The sequence below is a fragment of the Antennarius striatus genome, chromosome 3 (assembly GCF_040054535.1).
Source record: "Antennarius striatus isolate MH-2024 chromosome 3, ASM4005453v1, whole genome shotgun sequence".
Classification (NCBI taxonomy): Eukaryota; Metazoa; Chordata; class Actinopteri; order Lophiiformes; family Antennariidae; genus Antennarius; species Antennarius striatus.
The window spans coordinates 10,988,940-11,012,500 of record NC_090778.1 but is presented as its reverse complement, the minus strand read 5'-3'; the positions used below and the strand labels follow the sequence as shown (position 1 = coordinate 11,012,500).

Here is a 23,561-nt window from a genome sequence, read left to right as displayed (position 1 = left end):
GCACATGTCTGCTGTTGTTAGAGAACATGCAGAATGTGGCTTGTTGTTTTGCTGGAAAAAAATCCCGTCCCTAAAAGACATTTTTTAGATGGTAGCATAAGTTGCTGCACAACATATATGTACCTTTCTGCCTGGGTGGTACTGTGGGCCCTGACTCACATCGTTAACACCACAGAGATTGACTTTTTAACTTTGTTCACAGCAATCTGGATTATCCTTTTTGCTCTTCAGCTCAGGTGTTGGACTTGTTAGCCTGAAGCACACTTTTCAGATGTACATCAGTCGCATCACAGACAAGCTCAGAGAACTCAGCCGTGCCTCTGGTGGTTATTGATATTTGATATTGATATTTATTTGTTTTCTTCATTTTTGAGTCTTAACTTGCATTTGTAGAGGAAGTACAGAATGAACAGACTGTCTATTGACATTCTGTTTACCTATTTATTGATATTCTTTATGTGATCATTTTATTTATTTGCTGATGCAGGATTGTTTTTATCCCAAACATTTGAAGATTGTGTCTCATACATCATCACAATAGTGAACCTTTCAACATTTTTGAGTGAGTTTGCCTTTCAAGAACTTAACTTTAATATTGTATCATTTGGTATTGCGATGAGCTGGCACCTTATACAAGGTGCACCCTGTGTTTTGCCCCTAACCAGCTGCTATGGGCTCCAGAAGACTAGATAAGAAACTATAGTCAAGATGATTGTGATTATCTCATCTACAAGAAAATGGATGGATGGATGGATGGATGGATGGATGGATGGATGGACGGACGGCTCAAGGGATTGGTTGGTAAATGTCACTGTGACCTTTGAATCTACACAATCAGCCAGAATTTCACACCAATGTGAAACAAAATGAAGTAATATATATATAGATGTCCAGCCAACTTCATTGTGACACAATGTTCTACAACACATTTTCTGGCCAACATTTGAAACCATAATTCAGGGACAGAAAAGCAGATTGTACTCATATTTTATAAAAGGTGAGAAGAGGCACAGGCACATATACTCCAGTGAATATTTTTGCAGATGATACATAATATGTGGAAGTCGGAGTAGACTAATAGTACAACAAAAAGGCTCTAATCTAATTGCCTTCATTATTAATCTTTTCCAAAATCTTCAGAACAATTTGAACATCCACCTTTTTTGGAAAATAGTTATTTTTTATGTCACATAGGAGGCGGTGTTAATCATATAGGATTTAGCAAGGGAAGATTCCTCTTTGATTATTTTGGAGTATGAAAGCACATTGAACATCACATTTTCCATTGGTGGAGAATATTATTATACTACATTATAAATGTTGACGCATCAACCTCGGCTTTTTTAACAGTTTACAGTAACAGTGACTTTTATTTTGGTTGTTAGGTTAATAGGCTTCATCTCCAAGGCTGATTGTTTTGCCATTGGCAAAAGACAACATAGTCGCTGGCTTTAGCTTTGATACTCGATTGCACAAATAGCTTTTTAATGAGCCATAAGTCAATTTCCATCCTATTGCTAGAAAGCATTTTGTGCCTGCATCATATCATAATTTGGCCGTTAATTACATTGTTAGTCAGCTTATTGTACGGATGAGCACTCAGAGGCATTGTATGCGAGTGCTACTGTAATTACGATAGAGCTAATACACAGCTTAATGCAATTTACATATCAATACACATTTCAAATACAGATTATTTATTTTATGTTTTTTTATGTATTTTAAAGAGCAAAGATAGTTTTATACGACAGGAATAATAATAATTGTAACATTAAAATTAATAATAATAATAAATTTATAATTATATGTATACACAGTATATAGTATATACAGTATATATAACATACTGTACATTACAGTAACAAGCTGCATGTGATAGCCCCTGATATAGCATATGTATTGAGGACATGTGCTTGCTGTGCTGCTGACTGACTAGCATATGTGTACCTGTCACAGTTTGAGAGTGTGTGAAAAGTGAAATTAAGTGAGAAAGCAGCAGCAGTGGGTGAGAAAGGAAGAGAGAGAGAGAGAGAGAGAGAGAGAGAGAGAGAGAGAGAGAGAGAGAGAGAGAGAGAGAGAGAGAGAGAGAGAGAGAGAGAGATGGACCCACTGAGCTCATAGAAAGTGGAGCGCCTGTGGGCTGTGCAACAAGCTGCGATCAGTAGAGCTACTGGGCTGAGGAGCGCTGAAAGAAAACCCTGGCAGGAATAAGTATCAATCAGGATATGTGACAATGTACAAGAGACAGAAGGAAGAAGAAAGAGATGAAATGAAAGCGAAGGAGAGAGAGTGAGAGGAGGAGGAGGAGACTGTATGTACAGGCTGGAGTGGGGAAGTGAAAAGAGCGCAACTCTGTGAGTGCTGTGATCAACACAAAGGAATACAGAACATCAGGGGGAAAGTGATCGATTTTATCGGAGTGTCAGTCAAGAAACAAGCAAAGGAGAACCTGAAGCATGACATGTTTCATGTTTGATCCACTAATATTCTTCTGATTTATTGTGGAGCTGATCGAACTCATTAGTTTTCCTGACTCGTCTCCTCAAAGCTTTTAGTCGTGCATATATTTAAAAGTGACTCGAACAGGTGCCGTCAGGCTCTGAGTCCTTGGGACCATACGTGTTGTCTGTTGGATTGTGCTGTCAAACTTGGCTCTTTTTTTTTTTTTAACACACTGGCTCAGCTTTTCTCTCTAAGGTAGGTATTTTGCTTTATTTGAAAGCAGTCACATCATTTGATAAATATTTGAAAAATGAAAGCAAATATTTCATTTTAAGTAAGCTGTATGAGATGAAGACATTTGAGAAATATGTGAGTGTTGGCATTGATGAAGACATCAGTTATGTAATAAATCAGGGGATTTTCATCATGTAAGGTGCACTAATGGGCTTATTGGCCTCATGGGATTTAGAGGACCCCTGAATGAACCTTTTATGTCTGCATGAATATGAAGCTGAATGTGAATAAGATGTGTGTGTATGTGAGTGTCTGTGTGATCTCAAGAAATGATATTGCACTGTCAGAAAATCTATTTTTAGGAAGCTACTGAAACAATATCAGAGCAGTTTCCTCTCTCTCTTCCCTCTGAGGAATAATTTTATTAAATGTGCTGACTGGTCAATCTTTGCCTACATACAGAATCTTTGTCTTGTGCTCCTTATCCCTGCCACCGTGCCTTGGCAACAAGCTTCGCGGATAATATTTAAATAGAAATAAACACCCAGTTTGCACAGAGTAGTACACACCTTCCACCAGCGTGGGACACGCTGGATTGTGTCACGTTTCTGGAGCTTCCATACAGCTCCAGACGCTCGAAGCTGTAACACCAAACAATATTCAATCATCCAGCAGCATCATTGATTTACTACCACTCAATCTGAACATCAGGGATTTCATCTGGTCGTGAGATAGCTGAATGTTATCAAAATTAATCATTAGATTAGATTAATTTAAACGTTTTAATTTAAACTCTTTTCATGAGATGCAAAAGTAGCCTTAGGGGGATCTTTCATTAAGTGAAAATGAAAGTACCATACATTGGACAAAAAATAGGATTATCTACAAATGTCCACAAATGGGGATCCCACTGTGCCTCAAAGGGCTTCTTATAATTTATTTGAATACTGGTAAAACGCAGTAAAGCAAAGAGTAAAGATTATTAATTCGAGATTCCAGATGTGGCCAGACGGATATGAGTAAGCAGGGATATAAATGCTTTGAAAATGACAGCAATTAGAATCCATGACAAGAACAAGGACATTTGCTCTGTTGCTTACAGTGAGCAACTACCTGTTAAACCCATACAGTTTTTATTTTATTTATTTTTATTTAACCTTTATTTATCCAGGTTAGCCTCATTGAGATTAAGAATCTCTTTTTCAAGAGGGACCATATACGTAACAGTGTTTTTACCTTTAAGCATATGGTTAAGTATATAATCACACAAGGTAAAGTATGTATCCATTTACATCTGGGAGGTTAGGAGATAGAGCTGTAACCCGGTGCTGAAGTTCAAAGTCTGGCATCAAACCAAGATGATGCAGTTGTTTGAAGCTGCAGATTCACGATTAAGAACTTGATGTACACCCACGTATTTAGCCATGGTGCTTGAAGATATGCTCGTCTCCATGTGTATGTACTCTGAGTTGGTAGAGTGTGACCATATGTCACATTGTGTTGTATATTCAGTCAGTGACGTATATTAGGTATCCACCATAAAGCTGTGTTCAACGCATGTGTGGTGCAGGGTGTCTTGTCCGACTCAGGGAGCAAAAAGCTCACAAAGTTTCAAGCAAGTCATTTCAGTAGTTTTCACACAGTAAAACAATCTAACAAGGACTGAAAAAAATGCCCTGCAGGGCTTGAAATTAACTTTTTTTTCTTGGTAGCACTGGTGCTCCCAAATTTAGAAGTTAGTAGCATCAGCAAATACTTTAGGAGCACCTACCCAAAAGCAAGGCAGTGACGGAGTGATAGAGACCGCTCCGTCCAGCTTCGTTCCGCGCCTCTCTCCCTTAACCGCGGTCCTGCTCAGACTGTTTCGCGCACATTCTCCGGCAGGTCCACACTCCTGTGTCCGCATCAAACAAACTGTCGCGGTAGTGCGTTCGAGGGTGCACACTCGGCCGCTATGCGTTTGCCCCACATCCACACAAAACTGTATGAGAGACGCTCACCTGAGAATCCGCCTCCGGGTCAGGGGTCAAACCGAGGCACTACCTGGGTGTGGCTTAAATAGCGCATTGTGGCACGCTGTCAGGCCAGCCCGGTACCTGGACTGAACCATTTTGGTTGTTATTGGAATGTTTTGTATTTTAAAACATCACTAAAAGATGTTTTATGTTGCCCTAAACTCCATCATGCCTTTGGTGAACGTTCGTTTGAATTTTTCTCGGTCATTTTGCCCTCAGCTCGGACTAATTCTGCGCAAAAGATCTGTGCTTTTGTTTCATAGCGGCGCTTCATGTTACCACTTTTAATTCATGCTACGTGTTCAGATCATATGAGGTAAAATGGTTTGAACTGCCTGACGGAGGAATAAACATAAATTTCATCCACTCATTGTTAACCAGCGGTTTACCTCGTTAACCTCCCTTCGTTTGGAGCTATGCTGTCTCCCTTATTCTGTGTTCCGCTGTAGCGGTAAACTCACAGCGGCAGTGAGCTGTCTCACTTCCTGGTACGCTGACGGCGTAGGCTAGACAAACAATCTGATTGGCTGAACTGAGTGGCGCTATTACCGTATTAACTGGAGGAGCAGCGCCCGCCGTCTGTAGCCGCGAACTGCAAGTAAAAAGGGAAAAACTACTCTCATGAGTTTATCATATAGTGGTCATGGGTCCGGACAGAAACATCTAACGGTACGGATCCAGACCGTGGTTTTCCATTTGGTGACCCCTGCTCTATAGAGCGAGAGAAAGAGCCAGAGAGAAGAGGGGGAAAAAAGGCGCACCAGATTTTTTGCCCTAGTCGCACCAGAGCTCCCAAATAGTCGCACTGATAAAAATTTGGGCACATATGTGACCAAAATGGTGGCAATTTCGAGACCTGCCCTGAAAGAAAGAGTGGATCCGACCCTTTATCCAGATCTACACCAAATATTTGTTCTTTCCTGGCTGTTGTCCAGTTCACAGACAGAAATGAAGACTTTCTGATGGACAAATTGTGCAGGATTGTCAAAATTTCTAACTTATACCTGGATTCTGTATTCCTACATCAATATATTTTAATTAAATTCTTCATCTTCTCCTGCCACTCAAACTTAGTGGATACACTTGTGACACATTTATTTTCATTTGATGTTGGTTGAAATTTCTGGAGATTGTGTCTGTTTTGTTCTGTGACTCATTTTCATATTTCTGACATTGGTTTAATCACCATTTGTTGTGTCAATCTACAATGGTGGGACTATCACTGGAAATGTAATGTCAGGCTTTATTATTTAAAGCCCATGACATCGTCCATTTAGAGATCTGAATGCGGATTCATGAAATAAATACAAATTCACTGGACATTTGACATTTCTGTCTGGTTTGACAAAATCCATTCTTTACATTGTCATTTTTCTCCCAACCGAAAGAAGATAAAAATTATCACCAATTTGCACAGCTATGCTGACCTCCCTAATTGTTTGGGCACACATGATGAGCTGCCCAAGTGGTGAAAGAACTGCTGTCAGTCAAGAAGCGTGTGCATGAACTGTAGGCAGGCTAAGGGTTCTTGTTACCGGGTTACCTGGCGTCGCCATTCACAGAGCGGTCACCTTGACATTTATATGTGCAAATGACTATGCTCTAGGCACAATCACAAATATACTTTATTGCAGTCCCTGCCTGCCTTTTTCAATCATACATATCAAAACACTTGAGGACCATTTAACATTTAGGTATGAAGACACACTTGTGGTATTTAACACAAAATCTGTCATTGTTGGCTTTCTCTCTGGCCCCGTTTCCCCAAACCACATCTCCCCTCTCTCTCTCTTGTCTTGAGCTAACCAAAAACTGCTGTTAAATTTTCATTTTTATCCTCACCTATGAAAACACAGTGAAGTCATTAAGCCATATTTCATAAACCAAAGATGAACTTCAGAACAAATGAGCAAGAAAATTAACAATACTGTCCACACAAGAAGAAAAAAATGTGTGGTAGTCAAGACCTGACTGAAGGTGGGAAACACTGGCAAGTACTGAAATCACAACATGGAACACGATGCATAAATAGTTGTAGCTATTTGTAGTGATGACACTGGACACTGTGTGTGCGCGTGCGTGCGTGCGTGCGTGTGTGTGTGTGTGCGTGTGTGTGTTTGTGACAGACATACCTGATGAGTGATGAATGAGATGGATGCCTTGATGCTCATCTAACCAGGGAATAGCTGTAATGGTGAATGTAAACAGTGATTTGCTAAGATTAAATGACTTGAGGGCTTTAGGGACGGCTGTAACCGCAGAGGCAGTGAGAACCTGTGTTCTCTATACTGTAGTTATGATGACGTCAGCTGGCAATCATCTTCTTCCCTTTTTCATGTTACGTTGGGTCTATTTGTTGCTTCTTGTGCAATTACCAGCAACACCTGTTCCTCTGTGGAACAACCAACCATAACCATACGGAATCGACAGCATATTTTGTGTGTGTGTGTGTGTGTGTGTGTGTGTGTGTGTGTGTGTGTGTGTGTCATAAGGTTTTTAATCAGAAGGTAAATATGATTTATTAGTTTGTGTTTTCACCATATTTAGCAGGCTAAACAAACTGGATCCAATATCAATAGAACCAGCAATTGTGTTTTTACCAAATGTAGACAATGTTGCACTGATCTGACTTCAGGTTTACAATCTGTTGCAACAGCTGCAACAAGGATAAGACACACAAGATGCTGGCTGGAGTGATTTTTCTATAAAGATAAATCTGCGTAATATCAAATTAGTTCAAATAAAGTATGCAGCTGTCATCGTATGCCCTCCCAGGAAATGAGAGATAAAAGAGGTTGGGGAAGATCCCTGGGCTCAGGTACAACTCATCCAGAGAACAGTGCTCCCATCAGCACCTGCAGCTCAAGCAGACACCAACAAGCAAACAGAGGAAAACCAAGACTCGGGGTAAACCTGCTCTTATAGTTGGCTTCAAACAAGAAAAAAGTGTAATCAAACAAAAGAAGTCAAAGAAACATTGTGTGAGGCAGGTTTTATACATTGACAGTGCCCATTGAAGCTCTAGGCAGCGTTATCTACAACCATCAATTTATCGTAGCCGTCTGACAGGAAGATGCTTTAGTTCAGAACAAATGCTTTCATCTGAATGGCAAGGACAACAAGTGCTATCGATGCTTGGCATCTCTGAAGGGGTTTTGGAGAATGCTAAATCAATTAGCCTCAGGAGGCTGCACATTGTCATTCACATGGGGTTACTGGTGGCGGGGGCCCAGCAACAGCTCTTAGAGCAAACGTTCACTCAAGGAAACAGGGAGGAAAGGATCAAGCGGGAGCAGGCACAGCTTATTGGATTTGCTCAGGAAAGTGATTACACCTTCCGCTTCCCAAAAACCCTCCCATCCTCTCAGTTTGTTGGCTGCTAAATGACAGTGACACACCTTGCCAAGTCCTTCCTTATGGTTACTTTTACAACTTTGCTTCAGATCCTGTCGGAGTGCAGTCACTTTAGCTTGTATGGCAATCTATTCATACTGCAAACTAAATTTCCTAGTACTGCCACTAACAGAGTGGTTCAGGCATATGCTGTTCTCAAGATTAATGAAAAAGAAGGGCCCTTCTGTCTTCACATGATATACTTGATGCGTGTGTGGGTGTGTGGGAGCACATGGGTATAATCTGTGGGGTGTGTATGAAAAATGACAGATGGATTGGAAGGATGATGATAAATCAATTAGAGTGCGTAGGAGAATTAGTTTAATGAAGGTGACAGCAGATCCAGTGTCCCACTCAGCTATGACTCAGTGCTTTGGGCGGCTGGGTGTGGGCACACATGCTGGTTTCTACTGGATCTACTGCTATTGTAATGGTACAGTTTGTGTGTTTTATCAGTGTTCTGGTTGGGATGAGGAATAAAACTCAACTCAAATCCTCTTTGGTTTAACAATAAAATTGCATACAACCACTCTGAAGATTATTTCTCATCAAATCAAACTACCTTTGCTGTTATCTGACCAGTGTCTGAATTCATGACCTTTTGTCTCAGAACCAAATATTTGTTGTAGTTTATCAGTAGCTGTTAGGCATTAGGTCCCGTGACAGTATGTGGTTGTGTCAGGACTCCACAGCATTAACCAAGTGATCACTTTAACCCCAACAGTATTAAAGTAAACAAGTATTTGGGGGGGCGGGGTGGCTTAATCTACGCAAACATGTACATCATTCACTGTGGCTGTGGTTACACATGTAGTTTACCATCACCACGTATGAATGAGGAGTGAATGAATAGTAGATCCACTGTATGAGCAACTCGAGTATCTCGGGGTCTCGTTCACGAGTGAGGGTACGATGGAACGGGAGATCGACAGGCGGATCGGTGCAACGTCTGCAGTGATGCGGACTCTGTATCGGTCCGTCGTGGTGAAGAAGGAGCTGAGCCGAAAGGCAAAGCTCTCGATTTACCGGTCAATCTGCGTTCCTGCCCTCACCCATGGTCACGAGCTGTGGGTCGTGACCGAAAGAAGATCTCAGATACAAGCGTCCGAAATTGGTTTCCTCCACAGGGTGTCCGGGCTCTCCCTTAGAGATAGGGTGAGAAGTTCGGTCATCCGGGAGGGACTCAGAGACGGGCCGCTGCTCCTCCGCATCGAGAGGAGCCAGATGAGGTGGCTCGGGCATCTGGTCAGGATGCCTCCAGGACGCCTCCCTGGTGAGGTGTTCTGGGCACATCCTACCGGGAGGAGGCCCCGGGGACGACCCAGGACATGCTGGAGAGACTATGTCTCCCGGCTGGCCTGGGAACGCCTTGGGATTCTCCCGGAGGAGCTGGACGAAGTGGCTAGGGAGAGGGAAGTTTGGGCTTCCCTGCTAAGCTGCTGCCCCCGCGACCCGACCCCGGATAAGCGGAGGAAGATGGATGGATGGATGGATGGATGGATGGATGGATGGATGGATGGATGGATGGATGAGCAACTTTGAGTGTCTGGAAAAGCGCTATATAAATCCAATCCATTATTATTATTTTCTGAGGGGGTGATTAATGGACTGCAGCCCATGGGTCAGGACAAGATATGGTAGACCCATGAAAGTAGAGGTAATCATATACTGTACCACCCTTCCTATCATTACTACGCAGATGTCTTAATGTAGGACAGAAAGAGCTATGAGGAAGACCTCACTTAGTATGAATGACTTCTGTTGTCTTTTCATTGTTTCTTTGTTATCAGATTTAAAGACATTATCTCATATAAAACAAAACACTGCTTTATAAACCTGTGATCGGATAGAAATAAATTCTATAACATTTCCCATAATTCGGTTGATGGATCAAAGACTAAATGTGAATTCACCAATAAACGTCTAAAGTAATTAGTGGTCACGAGCATCACAGGTTTCCCTGGTCAGGACTTAATTTTTCACTTGTAACACTCAGTATCTTGAGATTGTTTTCCATCCCTCCAGTCTACAACATCTATTTACATTCTAAAATTACTCCTGCCATTACTATTTCTTTTATCGCTCCTTCAAACAGCTGTTATCATGCTTTTCTTCTTGGCTCTTTCTGTTTCAAACCGTCTCTCAGCCAGCTGCCTGCTATTCTTCTAGCTGTCATTCTTTTCTTCAGGATTCATGCCCCCTCCTAATTGTGGTATTTATTTTCTGTCAGGCACCCTTTGTCCTAGACAGAATAGTGTACTCATTACACATGTTCACACATTTTCAGAATGCTTGTGAGCATTTTGCCTCTTGCACAGAGACACACATATTTTCTCCTTCTTGGAATTGGTACCAATCAGCAGCAGTTATGTACCTTTCGGGATCTGCTGTGGATTTGTTTTCTCAGCTTGTGGAGAAGTGGATGGATTCTTAGAACTGTCTGTGGCCTTTTCAGAATAATGAGAAGATTAAAAATTGGTAAACCACTTCTAATTTACCACTTTTCCAGGCATAAAAAGTTCAGTGGTTTTTTTTTCAGCATTCACAAAAACATCAATGGAACAATTCTTTGAGGAGAGAAATGATGAAACTTCTAATTTTAGTGGAGGTGCTGTTTCTCTTGCAGTGACTCCACGTAGACTCATGCTTTATTGCATTAAGTACTATAAAAATAAAGAATTAAATACATTAAAATGCAAATAAAAAGCATGAAGCTAACTGGCTAAAAGCCTTGAACCATAAATAAACGTACACTATGCATCCAGCTCCTTGTGACTGACTAATGGTGACTTGGACTGAATTCTCGGTTCTGTTGGCTGTGATGGTTCCATGGAGATGTCAGTGGCCAATGCGTTTCTGAGGTTCAACTGCTCCCTTTTGTGGCACAGCAGAGCACAGTTGTCTTTAGATCAAGTGAACTCCTTATATATGTGTGTGTTTGTGTGTGTGTGTGTGTGTGTGTGTGTGTGTGTGTGTGCGTGCGTGCGTGCGTGCGTGTGTGTTCGCGCACTATATGTATAGGTGAAATCAAATAAGTCTTATAGTTAGGTGCCTGATAAACTTAAAATGACAGCGATGTTCAAGCCCCTGATAAAAATCTTTGTAACTTAGTTCTGTTTCACATCAACATATTCAGATGTTAATTATTGTTTGCTGGATATTTTGTTCTCCAACGTCATAATCTATTCATCATAATTAAATCTACAATGTGGACGGAAATGTAGTTGGAAATCAAACCTTTCCTGTTTTGCACAATTCGATCTTAATTAATCTGGCACATTAACAGTTTGTGCTTTTGTTTTATATTAGTAACGTTTGGCCTGTCATTTTCAAGTCAGGATCTCAGAGGATGAGATTTGTCAAACCCCTATGTCCAAGGTCAAGTGTTGATTATTAAAATTCATCAAATCCCATATGCCAGAAGATCAATAAGAGTTGAATTAAGTTTTAAAAGAATTAAGAATCAAGTAGAGAAAGAGAGCCATAAACACATAAATAATGTATTTGCTTCAAGCATTTCTTTTAAATGTGAAAATTTATATTTGGGAAATGTATCAACTGAAAATGTTTGTAACAACGATAAGAAGTTGCTTAGTATCTTGTTTACAGCAAGTAAAAAAAACTGTAACAAGAAAATGGCTAAGGGTTGACCCACTCACAGTTGATGAATGGCTGGACATTATATATGATATTTGTATCATGGAAAAATTGTCATTTACTCTCAAAGTCCAAAGAGATAAGTTTTATCAGATTCGGTCCAACTGGACAGAATATGTGAAACCTGTAAGATCTGACTTCACCTGAATGTTGCCTTATGCTGTGGCCCGATTGATTGCCTCTTAGGTAGGTGTGTGTATGAAGGACTGCTGAAGACCCCCAAGGGTAACTCCCTGTTTCTGTGGTTTTTGTTTTTTTTAATTTGCTTTTTTTCTTTTCCTCTCCCCATTGTGTTGTTGTTGTTGTTGTATTTTTTAAAATTGAAAATTGAATAAAAACACAAAAATGAAAAAAAAAGAAGAAAAAACAAAGAATCTAGTAGATTTCTACTTCCAGTCTTCCTTAGATTTTTGCGGTGGAAAATCACAAGTAGCAGAAATGCGTAAGCTTTCATTTTGTTATTATCAGAGTTTCTTCTTATTGTTGATTTGTGTTTAGGGAAATGCTGTTTTTATTAACCACATGGCTCTTTCCCTGCTCTTTTGTTGGTGGATATGTTGCTTATGTTTATTGACGGACAGGGAACCTGCTTAATTGGTGATGTGAGGTTTCCATTGTAAACTCTTCTCTCTGTAGCAGTCCTGTATTACTTCATAAAGGTGTTATTTGAGGTAAAACCAACTGCAAACTAGCAGTCCCTCTGTGTGTATGTGGACTTTGTTTATTTTATGTAACTTGTGAAGGTATTATAGACACATGGAAGCTACTAATGCTGCTTTTTGATTGATAGTCTGGACATGATATTGACAGGAGGGCAGGGCTGTTTGAATGGTTTCAGGAGAGCACTTAAGACGCTGATCAATGAGTTTACAGCATTTGAAAAGGAAACACGCTGAGGCGCTTTTACAAGGCTCTGGACCAATCAAGAAGAAAGCCACTTACTAAGAGGCTTTTTGACAAAAGTGATGAGCTCAGTCAGATTCCTGGCAGAACAATAGATGTGCCTATCATTCAGAAAATAACGTATATAAACCATTCAACACTCATCTGGCTCGTAAACCAAAATGCATGTGTCATTTCAGTACAGTCTAGACACACAGAAACAGCAGGACGCTTGACATGTTGAGGTAAAAGGCATTGGCAATAGTTTTATTGGTAATAAATAACATGACCAGAAGCATTCACCTTCACACAACGTGACATCATTGACTTCTATTACTCCTTCATAAGATTTTCAGAGTCACGGTCAATATGGGGTTTGAATCTGTACAAATATAGAGATTCAACCAAACGCAGAGTAAAAAGGAATCAGTCCAAAAGATTTATTCCCGTATGGTGATCTGGTGTGTCAACAGATAGATTACTAACTTGTCTCAACTCTGGTAAATAATACTAATAACCGAAGTTCTGTTGGATCCCTGTTAAGGTAAGCCTGAAATTTAAAAAAGGCCAAATATAGACTGCTGACAGCATAAAAATCTTACCTATCTCTGCAATTTATGAGTAAATTTTCCATTGATCCTCAGGAAAGGTAATATATACAAAAGCCAATATAAATATGAATGTTTCAAATGAAGTATGTTCACTGGACTTTAACCAAACACTTGAACACTCGGCTGTAAATTAAATTCTAGCATGAGTAATGTTTAAGGAACTGTATGAAGACTTGAAACACTATTAGGTTTAATTAGGTTTCTATTTGACTTCATCGTCACAGAATCACAGAACATTAAAATCTTGTTCAATAAACATGTACCAGTATGTCAGTTTGATTAGAATTGGTTATAGTGCAAACAGAACACAGAACTTAATCAAATGGTCACAATTTTAGAGGCCAACAAAGAGGGTGGAAAAAACAAATGATACACAACGTCTTGTCAGAGCTGGGACATTTATTTATGTCATGGCACAACTTGTTCCAAGGTTTTCTCCTCTTTTTGTTTTTATGTTACCTCGAGTTAATGCGACAAGCTCCAAACCATAAACTATGAATCAACTGGAAGTCACTACAAGTCACCTATGTTGTTTCAGCCTGAAGGGTGGAATTTGATGGCCTGAAGGGTGGAATTTGATGTTTTGAATGAGGTACATGTTGATCTGGATTTCTGTCTATGCATCCAAGTCAATTTTAGCTCAATATTTAAACCTCTAATGACTGGTGGCTGAATTCAGTAAACAAAGTAATGACTCAAACTGTTTCAATTTAACTTCACTATCTGTATATTTTTAAAAAGCATAATGTATTAAGTGAAAATTGTCTCATAACAACAAGTGCAAATTCACTCAACCACTGTTGTTTTGGGGGTGTGTATGTGATTTTTTTTTTCACGAAGTAATTTCAAAGGTGTGACGCAAATGCCTACTCATGCTGCAGCATTATTAATCAGAGAAACAGTAGAGGAAGTAAATCTCCTTAGAAGTCCTTGTCATTTGTGGGCACTTAAGAAGACACTCAGAAAAATCTCACATTTTGGCCAGAGTTTCAAGTTGTCACTTGGATCTTACCCAACATGAAATGACAGAAAAAGAAAGCAAGGAGGCTTTGCCAACAAGAAGGCATCATAGTTAGAAGAATGTATAGGAGACTAACAAGTAGGGTGAATGAACTAAATAATACACAGGAGCTATCTAGTGTGATATTAACATTTTATGTTTTGACTATGACAGCTTTGAGTATGGAGGTGCTGCAAAAAAAAAAAAGCAAATATCAATGGAGGTCCTGATGTGGTTAAGAGACTCTTGCACTTGCTCAGAGCTTCCTACTATCCGCTCCATAATCAGCAGGGCTGGAAGGGGATGATGTGGTTTCCCAACCTGCCATCAGCCATCTGCTCTCCACCAGGCTCATGGGAAAAAAGAAACAACACCCAGTATGAATTAGTCAGGGCGATTCTGCTTGTACACAAAATCCTTAAGTTATCAGAAAAGCTTGAAGAACGTTCCTTTCAGAACAAAATGTTGACAGTAAAATTCATGCAAACACATTAAATGGTCACATCAGTGTTCCTACCTTCACGTAAAGTGATAACTCCAGTGAAAACTTTATTAGCATGGTATAAGAAACCACTTATGTAGAAACATTTTTCTTGCACCCATTTAGATTGTCCTCCTAAAAACATTTATCACCAGCTGTAGGTGGCTTTCCTTATTCTGTGTCCTCTGTCTTGTACCAGTGACTGTTTTGGTTTTTTTTGTTTTTGGTAGAATGGCAAATCCTCTTACATTTCAAGCAGTAGAGTTTCATGCCAATTCACACCTTGGAAGTGATCCAATGTGCAGTCTGTATCTTTCTCTGTGGAAAAAACAACTTTTACATACTTAAACAAAGCTACCGAAACAAAACCACCCCAACTGAATTCTTGTCATATTCTCATTTAAATAGTTTTTACTTATCTGATAGGTGCATCGGTTTTTTCACATATTAAACAATCTTTGCTTTTTACTTTGGTTGACAATAGCACACTCGTATCACTTTGTAAGAAGTAGACTGAGGAAAAATATTTCAGGGTCTTTAATTTATGGATATGTTCAGTAATTTAAGTGATAGCCTTGTGTGGGCTTTTGTGCAGCTTCTGAACTTTTTTGTAAAAGCTTCCAAAATGGAGCAACTTACACAAGCTGAGTCAGAACATATCTACCTTGATTTTGTGGCTTGACTGACCTCAAGACAAGATTGATTAAAGTTATAGAGATATAACTGTATAATATTTCCCATCTCCTATCCCCATTCACAGCTACGTCTTTTGTAGCCTTCACAACACTGAGAATCTACAATAGCATTTTAAAGTTCTTCAATCTCCTTCTGAGAAATTCACTCCAGAATGGGATAAATGTGGACAAAAATTCGTCTCTCCCTTCTGTGTTTATCAAGATCTACTCACATCTACCGGTAATTACAACTTTTTGCAGCCTTTAATGTAGCATTCCAGGTAAAATAATATAGTTTTACATAAAGAAAAGGTGAGAAAGATATGTGACACATTTCTGTTTTTCGTTCTAATGTGACAATTTTATTGAATGCATTTAAGGTTTGGGCCTTTTTCTACTTTCTAACTAAAATATTGGTTGATAAGTAAAAATTAATGATCAGATTAATGTGTTGTGAAAATGCCTTTTTGTTGCATCTTAATAAGGTCGTGTCTGCTGCTGATTGAACTCGGTATTTTGTATGTCACTTAACCCATGTTAAAGCATAAATTTCAAATCATGAATCCACTAATAAATTCTAAAGCTTTCTATGCAGTGTCATGCTGCTGGCCTGAAAGCTTTAAGAGTGTAATGCCCATTTTGGCAAGGTGTCTGTAAACCTATCACAGACACATCTAAGAATTGCTGTTAGTTGGCTTTTCTAGATGACACTGATACTGCAGTGGACATGTTCTTTGAGATGAAACTGCCTCTCTCTTTCTTCACATATTTTACTACAATGAGGTCATTAATGCTATTAACCAGTGGACAACAAGCTTCCATTTAGTCTCTGCATCCTTCAAATCAGCACACAGAAACAACCAACCAACGTGTCTGTGTGCGTGTGTGTGTGTGTGTGTGTGTGTGTGTGTGTGTGTGTGTGTGTGTGTGTGTGTGTGTGTGTGTGTGTGTGTGTGTGTGTGTGTGTGTGTGTGTGTGTGTGTGTGTGTGTGTGTGTGTGTGTGTGCTCTGCTTGGACAGCTGTGATTTAGAGGAGACCAGTTACCATATCATCTGACTGTAGCCCAGATCACTGCCTTCCAGTGATCTGGGCCATGGGTCACACTGACATGTCATCCAATTCCTGTTGAACCTTTCATCCTTCGATTTGGCATTTATGCAACCCATAAAACAATTCAGAATTCACTTTATTAAGTGAGGGAATGAGCTCTCCAGGTACGGTTCATCAGGTAAATATATGTATACTGTAGTCTGTTATTATAAGGTTGATTTAAACCTAAAACTATTTCAATTGCAGTGCGAAACGAGGGAGTGAGAAGGAATGACTTGATATTAGCTCCTCAAATGTCTTCTTCTCTTGTCCAGAGTTTTAATTCCCTCTGATGTTATATTGCTGGAATGTTTACAAGTTTTCCGTCCTCTTTTTCCCATTTTAGTTATGGACCACTGAAATTAAGTGATTGGGATGAAATACACTTTTCACAGGCTTCAGTAATGATCAGTGAGGCTGATCACATTTTGATCACAACTTGCACCATGTGGGAACTTAGATGAGGACAGACGGCTCCATTGAGAATATGTTCTCCAGGAATCGCTTCAATGGACAACACGGTGCAGGTGCTGCCTCTAAAGGAGGCACAAAAGCCAAAGTCCATTCCCCCAAAAAGAGGGCTCCAAACCCAAAGGTAGCACTAGTCATCCGAGGTAAAATACATCGCCTCCTGCAAGGTTCAGCAGATCACCATGTCCAAGAACCCGACCTCTATCATACAGGTTTTGAAGAAATGGAGCAGAAAACACAGGAGCACCAAAGTGCATATCCAAAGGTTAGTACCAGGACTGAAGCCTCCCCTTCAGTGTCAAATGGCAAAGGACATGGAGTACCAGCTGGCCCACCATGTGTTGGAGAGGTGGAGCTGAACAGAGAAGGGTGCATCAGAATACCCTGCACTTTGCAGCGTAAAAGCCGCCGTTCTCCAGCAAATATGAAAAGAATCTCCTTTGAGAGTGATATTAGGGCAACTCCTGATGAGATGCAACCACCACCGCACTACAGTCCAAAAGGCCCAGATGTGAATGGTGCTAACTTTGCAGGGGCAGCTGGAAGGGATTTACCTTCTCCCTGTTTTAGGCCAAAGAGACCATATTCAACTGGTGATTGCGTGGACTACAATTTCAACAGTACTCCTTCAGGGATGCTGCAGGATGAAGATGATGATAAAGAGGAGGAATCAAGTGCTGTCATTGAGCATATTCTTAAGGAGCTAAGGGGTATCAACAAGATTCAGGAGGAAATATCTGACCTCAGGGATTACCTGACCTCAGTTCGGGGCTCAGTTGAGGAAGTATCGTCCTGTGTAGATGCTGTATTGATGGAGATTGAGGGCATTCGTTCTGGGAGCAAGGCTGGGTCAGGGGTACATGCAGGTACATGGTCTGGTGTAGGGTTCAAAGATGGCCAGTCTACCCACAGAAGGCCTTCTAGTGCTTATGCTAGATTAGGAAGTACAATTCCAAAGTCTCATTCAAATGTTATCCCTCAAGTTGTCAATGAGCACCATAGCATCCATGGAGAATTGCTGTTACCAAGGTTAAAGGAGTCTACCGTGTCCCCTGTTGCTGAATCAGAAGATCAACCTGAACTAGAGGAACATGAGGATACCTCTGACCACAGCTCTGATATACCAGTCACTGCCATAGAAACAAAGCTCAGATTTGGCTATCTTGAAAACCAAGACTGTCCAAGCACTAGCTCCTTGTCGTCTGGTCATAGTTCAAAGTCTGACTCAGACCAGGAGAGACCATCTTGTAGTCTCGGAAGAAAACATCAAAGAGCCATTGATGAGGATGAAGACTGGCCTAGCACTGGACCACCACACAGTGCCACTGACAAGCCCCTGTGTTATAGGGAAACTGCATATCTCAGGGGTAGTCCGGTGAAGCATCAAGAAGAGAACTTTCTTTGTTGCAAAGGAGGTGGTAGCTGGAATCCTTACAGAGGTGCGGAGGGGTACTCAACATTGGGGCAGTGCACCAAAGGTAGCTCAGATCATCACTCTATCTTCTCTGCAAAGCATTACAACTCTCCTGCCAGCACTTCTGGTAGGAAGGAGTGGGGTTCACGGAGGAAAAGGCCCAAGTCTCAATCTGGGATTCATGTTCTGACTGATAGCAACCTTGAAAACACTGTAGAATATGAGTTTCCTGCAGATTTTTCTTATCATCATAGTTCTATTTATCATTCAGTTGATGGGCATGATGGAGGAAGAGAGGTATTTAGTATTGAGCAGTCAAATGACTTAAGCTACACAGAAAACTGTCAAGTTGACAGCTATCAAGAACATTACCTTAGCTTTGAAGAGTCTTCAAACGTATGTACCTCTATAGCTGATGATCATAGGCCATTCATGCAAGATACAGAAATAAGAAACCAAGGTCTAGAAAGCCAACTCCCTCACTCTGGCAGTGAAGACATCCCAGCTGGTTCCTTCAATGTGAAGCGCATTGGCCGAGCTGTACTTGATTTTAGCTCGGCCTTGCGTGGAGCATTACGCAAACTTGAGGTACCTGGAGCCCAAAATCCAGGTGAAGAAACAGACTTTGAAATATCAATGTCCTCTGACATATCTACAGCTGAGCGGCCTTCAAAACCTTCATGCTATGAGGCACAGTTTGAACACAGGTCTGAGGACAACTTAAGGAGTATGGCTGATCAGGACTTTTCTTTGGGTGAATTAAGAAAAAACAAAACACTCGACCAGTTAGATCTTTTCTCTGTGAAATCCATGCATGAAAAGGTTGACCATAACCCTCCATTCGAGTCTACAGACATCTCCCCGCATCCTTCTTGTTTGGATGACATCCCCACATGCCCACAACCTGTTTCTGTATACCAGGGCCCAGTTTCCAGTAGCATTACAAAACTGTCTCTACATGATGGCCTTGCGGAAGAATCTACAAAAGACTCAGCAGAAGGTCCTGCAGATGGTCAAAGAGATCTTTCCATTAGAAACCAGATTTCTCAAGGCACTACATCAGAATGTATATCTGGCTACGTCTTGGTTGATGAACCTCCAGTACAGGAAGAACAGGAAAAAAACGAGGTGCCGAAACAACCCACCGCAGACATTGTAGCCCCAGCAGAAGGAGATGTGGAGGATTCCTCAGTAGAGATCAACCAGATGGATGAACGCAGGCTGAAGTGCCTCAGGTCCTTCCAGCAGATTTTGCGAGAGAAGAGAGAGACCAGGCGCAGCCTCGCCAGTGCGACCATGTCCACCCTCTCTCAGGATGACTTTGAACCAGGTAGTCACTGTTAGACTTTTAATCAGGAAAAACAGGGTCACCTTTCTTTTCTCATGTGCATTTTATCTTGCTTTATTTCAGTAAGTAACTCATTCAGTTATTCTGAATTACAGGTAATTCTTGTTTTTCTTTTGAGGTGTTTCCACACCTCATGCTTCAAATGACTATCATTATGAAGGTGTTGTCATCTTTTTTTAAATATTTAAGTTATTTGTAATTTTTGATTATTTTATTTTGAAAGTGGTAGATGGCATTTATTTATTATCTATTTTATTATTTTTATTATTATTATTATTGTTATTATTTTTATATTTATTATTTGTTTATGATTATTTAACTTTTGTAGATCAATCAATAAAATTTGTTATATCTTTTTTTCATCACACATGTCCTTCAAATTAATGGTTGACAAAGTTACTTGGTGTGTTGTAGTTGTTTTGTGCATTGTGCATATAGATAAAAGGTTACAGTAACTGCCAGTCTCCTCTTCGAGTTTGCCTAAACAGTAGTTTCAAATCATCCTTTCGGTATTTACTATAGAAAACAATCTCTGTTGATAATCTAATGCTCTACTTTGAGAGAAGTGCATTGCCTGCCATTCATGAGTTCTTTAATCTTCTCCTAGGATCCAGCAGTAGCCATTTGCTGAATTAGAAATCATTCGTTTTCAGCTTGGAAAGCATATCTGACTTGAAAGTGAAAGGAAAGGAGTCATTTTTGCAATAAATTATAGGTGATAATGAAAACTTTATGGCGACAAAGTTTCTTAAACCTGCAGACTGTGTTGTGACAGTACTCTTAGCATTCACCTAATATTTGTAACAACATTATTAAGCCAAAAAGTGTCTGTGTTGGTATTTCAAAAATGATGTTTTAGTCATCAGTAACTGTATTTCTTGTCTGTTATTTTCCTTCTTATAATGTTTTTCAGATGGAAGTCAAGATGGAGATCAGGTTAACTTTTTTGTGGTTTCACTATAATTGGCACTGTTAACATGGCATGAGGTATTTTTAGTTATGTTTGTATGATGTTATAGAACATGATAATGACTAGCAATTAGCTTTATTATTTCAGATTCAGTGCATTTATGCCCTATTGAGAACATTTCTGATCTGTCATAGTTGTTAGGCCAGGAAAATGTTTGTATTAATTCATTAGAACAAAATATTGATATCGATGTTGATGTCGGGAATGTCAGTTCACCATGTTTGGATGCAATTCAGGTATTTTCTTTACCAGCTATCTCACTACAAACAGCCTCTTAGGGATCCACGACAGTATTCAGTGTCTATTAACTCGGTGTGTGTGCAGTTTGTCATTTTACATGGTGAGACCAGATTTATTACGCTCATATACACAAGGGGACAGTATAATTTATTGAAACATTCTCTTTGGCACATGATATTGAAACTCAACCAATCCTGTTCAGTCCTTATGACTCTGTCCTGTTCTGTCTTCTCCTTTCTTGTTTTTGTTGGCCTATTGCATGTGCATGGTCTAGTGTAATGAAATTGGTAAAGGCTGTCAGCCTTTAAGTGGTTAAATCTGTAACATCTGATAATCTGTTTCAGAACCGGGATCAGGATTGTGACCCTAACAAACAACCGTGGGCCCAGTCAGGGTTAGTAAACACTCTGGTGTATATGTGCTTGTGAAGTCCGATAACTTTTACTGTGCATTGTTTAATGATCAGTGCACTTTCGTTGATTATTGTTTTTACAGGGGAAACACACCATTTGGCATTGACAGTATGCCTGACCTCCGGAAGAGGAGGCCCATTCCACTTGTTAGTGAGCTGGTGAGTACCCATTATTCAATTCATTCATCATTCTGCTTCCTGATATTTGGATTTTACCCTCCACAGAACCTTGACGTTTTCACATCATAATTTTAAAAAAGTCTTTTCTGTCAATTGAATGAGGGTAAGAGATAAATGAGTACAAGCAAGGTTGTTATTTTTTACACTTTGTGACTTGACTTTTTTTCACTTCATTGTGTCTTGAGTTATAGCTTCATGGCTTCCAACCATTTCTGGTGGTAATACACCATTTCATTTTATTCACAAGGTGTCTGAAAGCATGTGCAAACACATGCACCAAGACATCTGCGTTAGGCATAGGGACACATGATGTTGTTGAGTGACGTCTTGATTCCAAAGGGTAAATTATTATTAAGACCTCAGGTGAAGGATCAGTGGTTTCAGTCAGGCTCTACAGGGCCAACCCAACTCAATTTGAAGTTGAAGATTGGCTCATTGCACTATTAAATATATATGCGACTGTGCACAAACAAATTATTCCTAAGAGTGTAATGAGTGATGATTTGCATCAGGTTCAGCTACCAGATAATTTTTATCTGTCAGCCCTTGGCAGATGAGACAGACCTAAAAATTAAAGAGCAAAACCTATTACCTCCATTCAAATGGTCTAACTATCCATCAATCCCAAATCAAGCAACGTGTTGTGCACAAACACATACAGACATGCACACACAAAAACATACCCAGACACACGAACACATACACACACACACGCACACGCACACACACACACACACACACACACACACACACACACACACACACACACACACACACACACACACACACACACACACACACACACACACACACAAACAAATCTTTATTTCAGATTGTCAGGGAGCTCATTCCATTCTTCCATGTGTTTGTAAGAAAATACAGGACGCAATGTTCTGCACCTGAAGCATAATCTGAAGCTCTGCTCATGTGCTCAGAGCAGAGGCATTACGGTTTGCATTCTACACAAAACACATCTAAATCTTAAATGAATTTTTTTTTAGAGAATATGTTTTACTGCGATTAAAATTGACCTGATAAAGTGATGTGATGAAAGCATTGACATAAAAAATATTTTTCTTCAATTTAACAGCTGACTTACCTGTAAATGATAATGTCCACATTTTCTGGGTTTTTTTTAAAATTATTTTCTTTGTCAAGATCCATGTTTTTCTTTTGTTTTTATGCACAGCATAAATTCACTGGGGTAATTTTTGCTTTATTCTGTTGACAAACCAACCAATGTAGGAATACGTAACCTCTGTCTCAATAAAAACAAGACAATATTTGGACTACAATCTTACAAAAATGCAAACTTTGAGAAGGGCTGTTTCTTTGCTTTGGCTCACCCTAAAAACAATGATCAATAAGCCAAGAACCACTACCTCTATTCATTTTTGTTCTCGATGTAATCTTTCAAAAATGTTGTGCATTGCACGCTGTTTTTATGATCTGTGATATGCACTTATGAATGGGGCTTCGTTTGTCCTGATAAGTCTCGACATAGAGTGACCCAACCCATTCCCCTGACCTTTTCAGCAGGTCAGGGGAACAGCAAAAGTTACAGATCAAAAGTACCTGGATTTCTTTGGACCATTCATGGACTCCGTCAACTACTCTCTATGCATCTTTGCCATCTTTGATTTTTTTTAAGTGATTTTTTATGTAACAGGCCATAAGGACTTGTTAAATTTATTCAGTTATATGTACAACAACTTGTGCTGCAGAGACCTGTCACGTTAATGCGCTTGTTGAGTGACATCAGAGGGTTAAATACTACAGTCAGAGAATGTGCAGCATGAAGAAGCATGGTTGCAGTGGTTGCATAATAATATGTTGCAAGCATCTAATCGCAGAATTCAAAGTGAAAGCTGTTGACCTCAGACAGCACCTGATTGGTTGTCTCTAATCTATGCCCTCTTTCTTTTTCTCCATTGTTCATGTTTTCTCCCTTCCTTTATTGGCCCTCAGGCAATGGTAAGTTGTGATGTGTTTATTTTAAGCTGTTGGTTTTTTTTGTTTGATGGACTTCTTTATACCTTATTGTTGC

General features: G+C 39.9%; 1 protein-coding gene across 1 annotated transcript in view; it reads left to right on the top strand.

Annotated features, from left to right (window-relative positions):
* LOC137592608 (protein unc-13 homolog B-like) overlaps window positions 1-23,561 on the top strand; it is a 99,184-nt gene that overhangs the window by 16,090 nt on the left and 59,533 nt on the right. Inside the window, exons 3-5 of the mRNA XM_068310880.1 lie at window positions 21,267-21,316; window positions 21,418-21,493; window positions 23,483-23,488. Of these exons, the coding sequence (XP_068166981.1) occupies window positions 21,267-21,316; window positions 21,418-21,493; window positions 23,483-23,488 (132 nt within the window). The remainder of the gene's footprint in view (window positions 1-21,266; window positions 21,317-21,417; window positions 21,494-23,482; window positions 23,489-23,561) is intronic.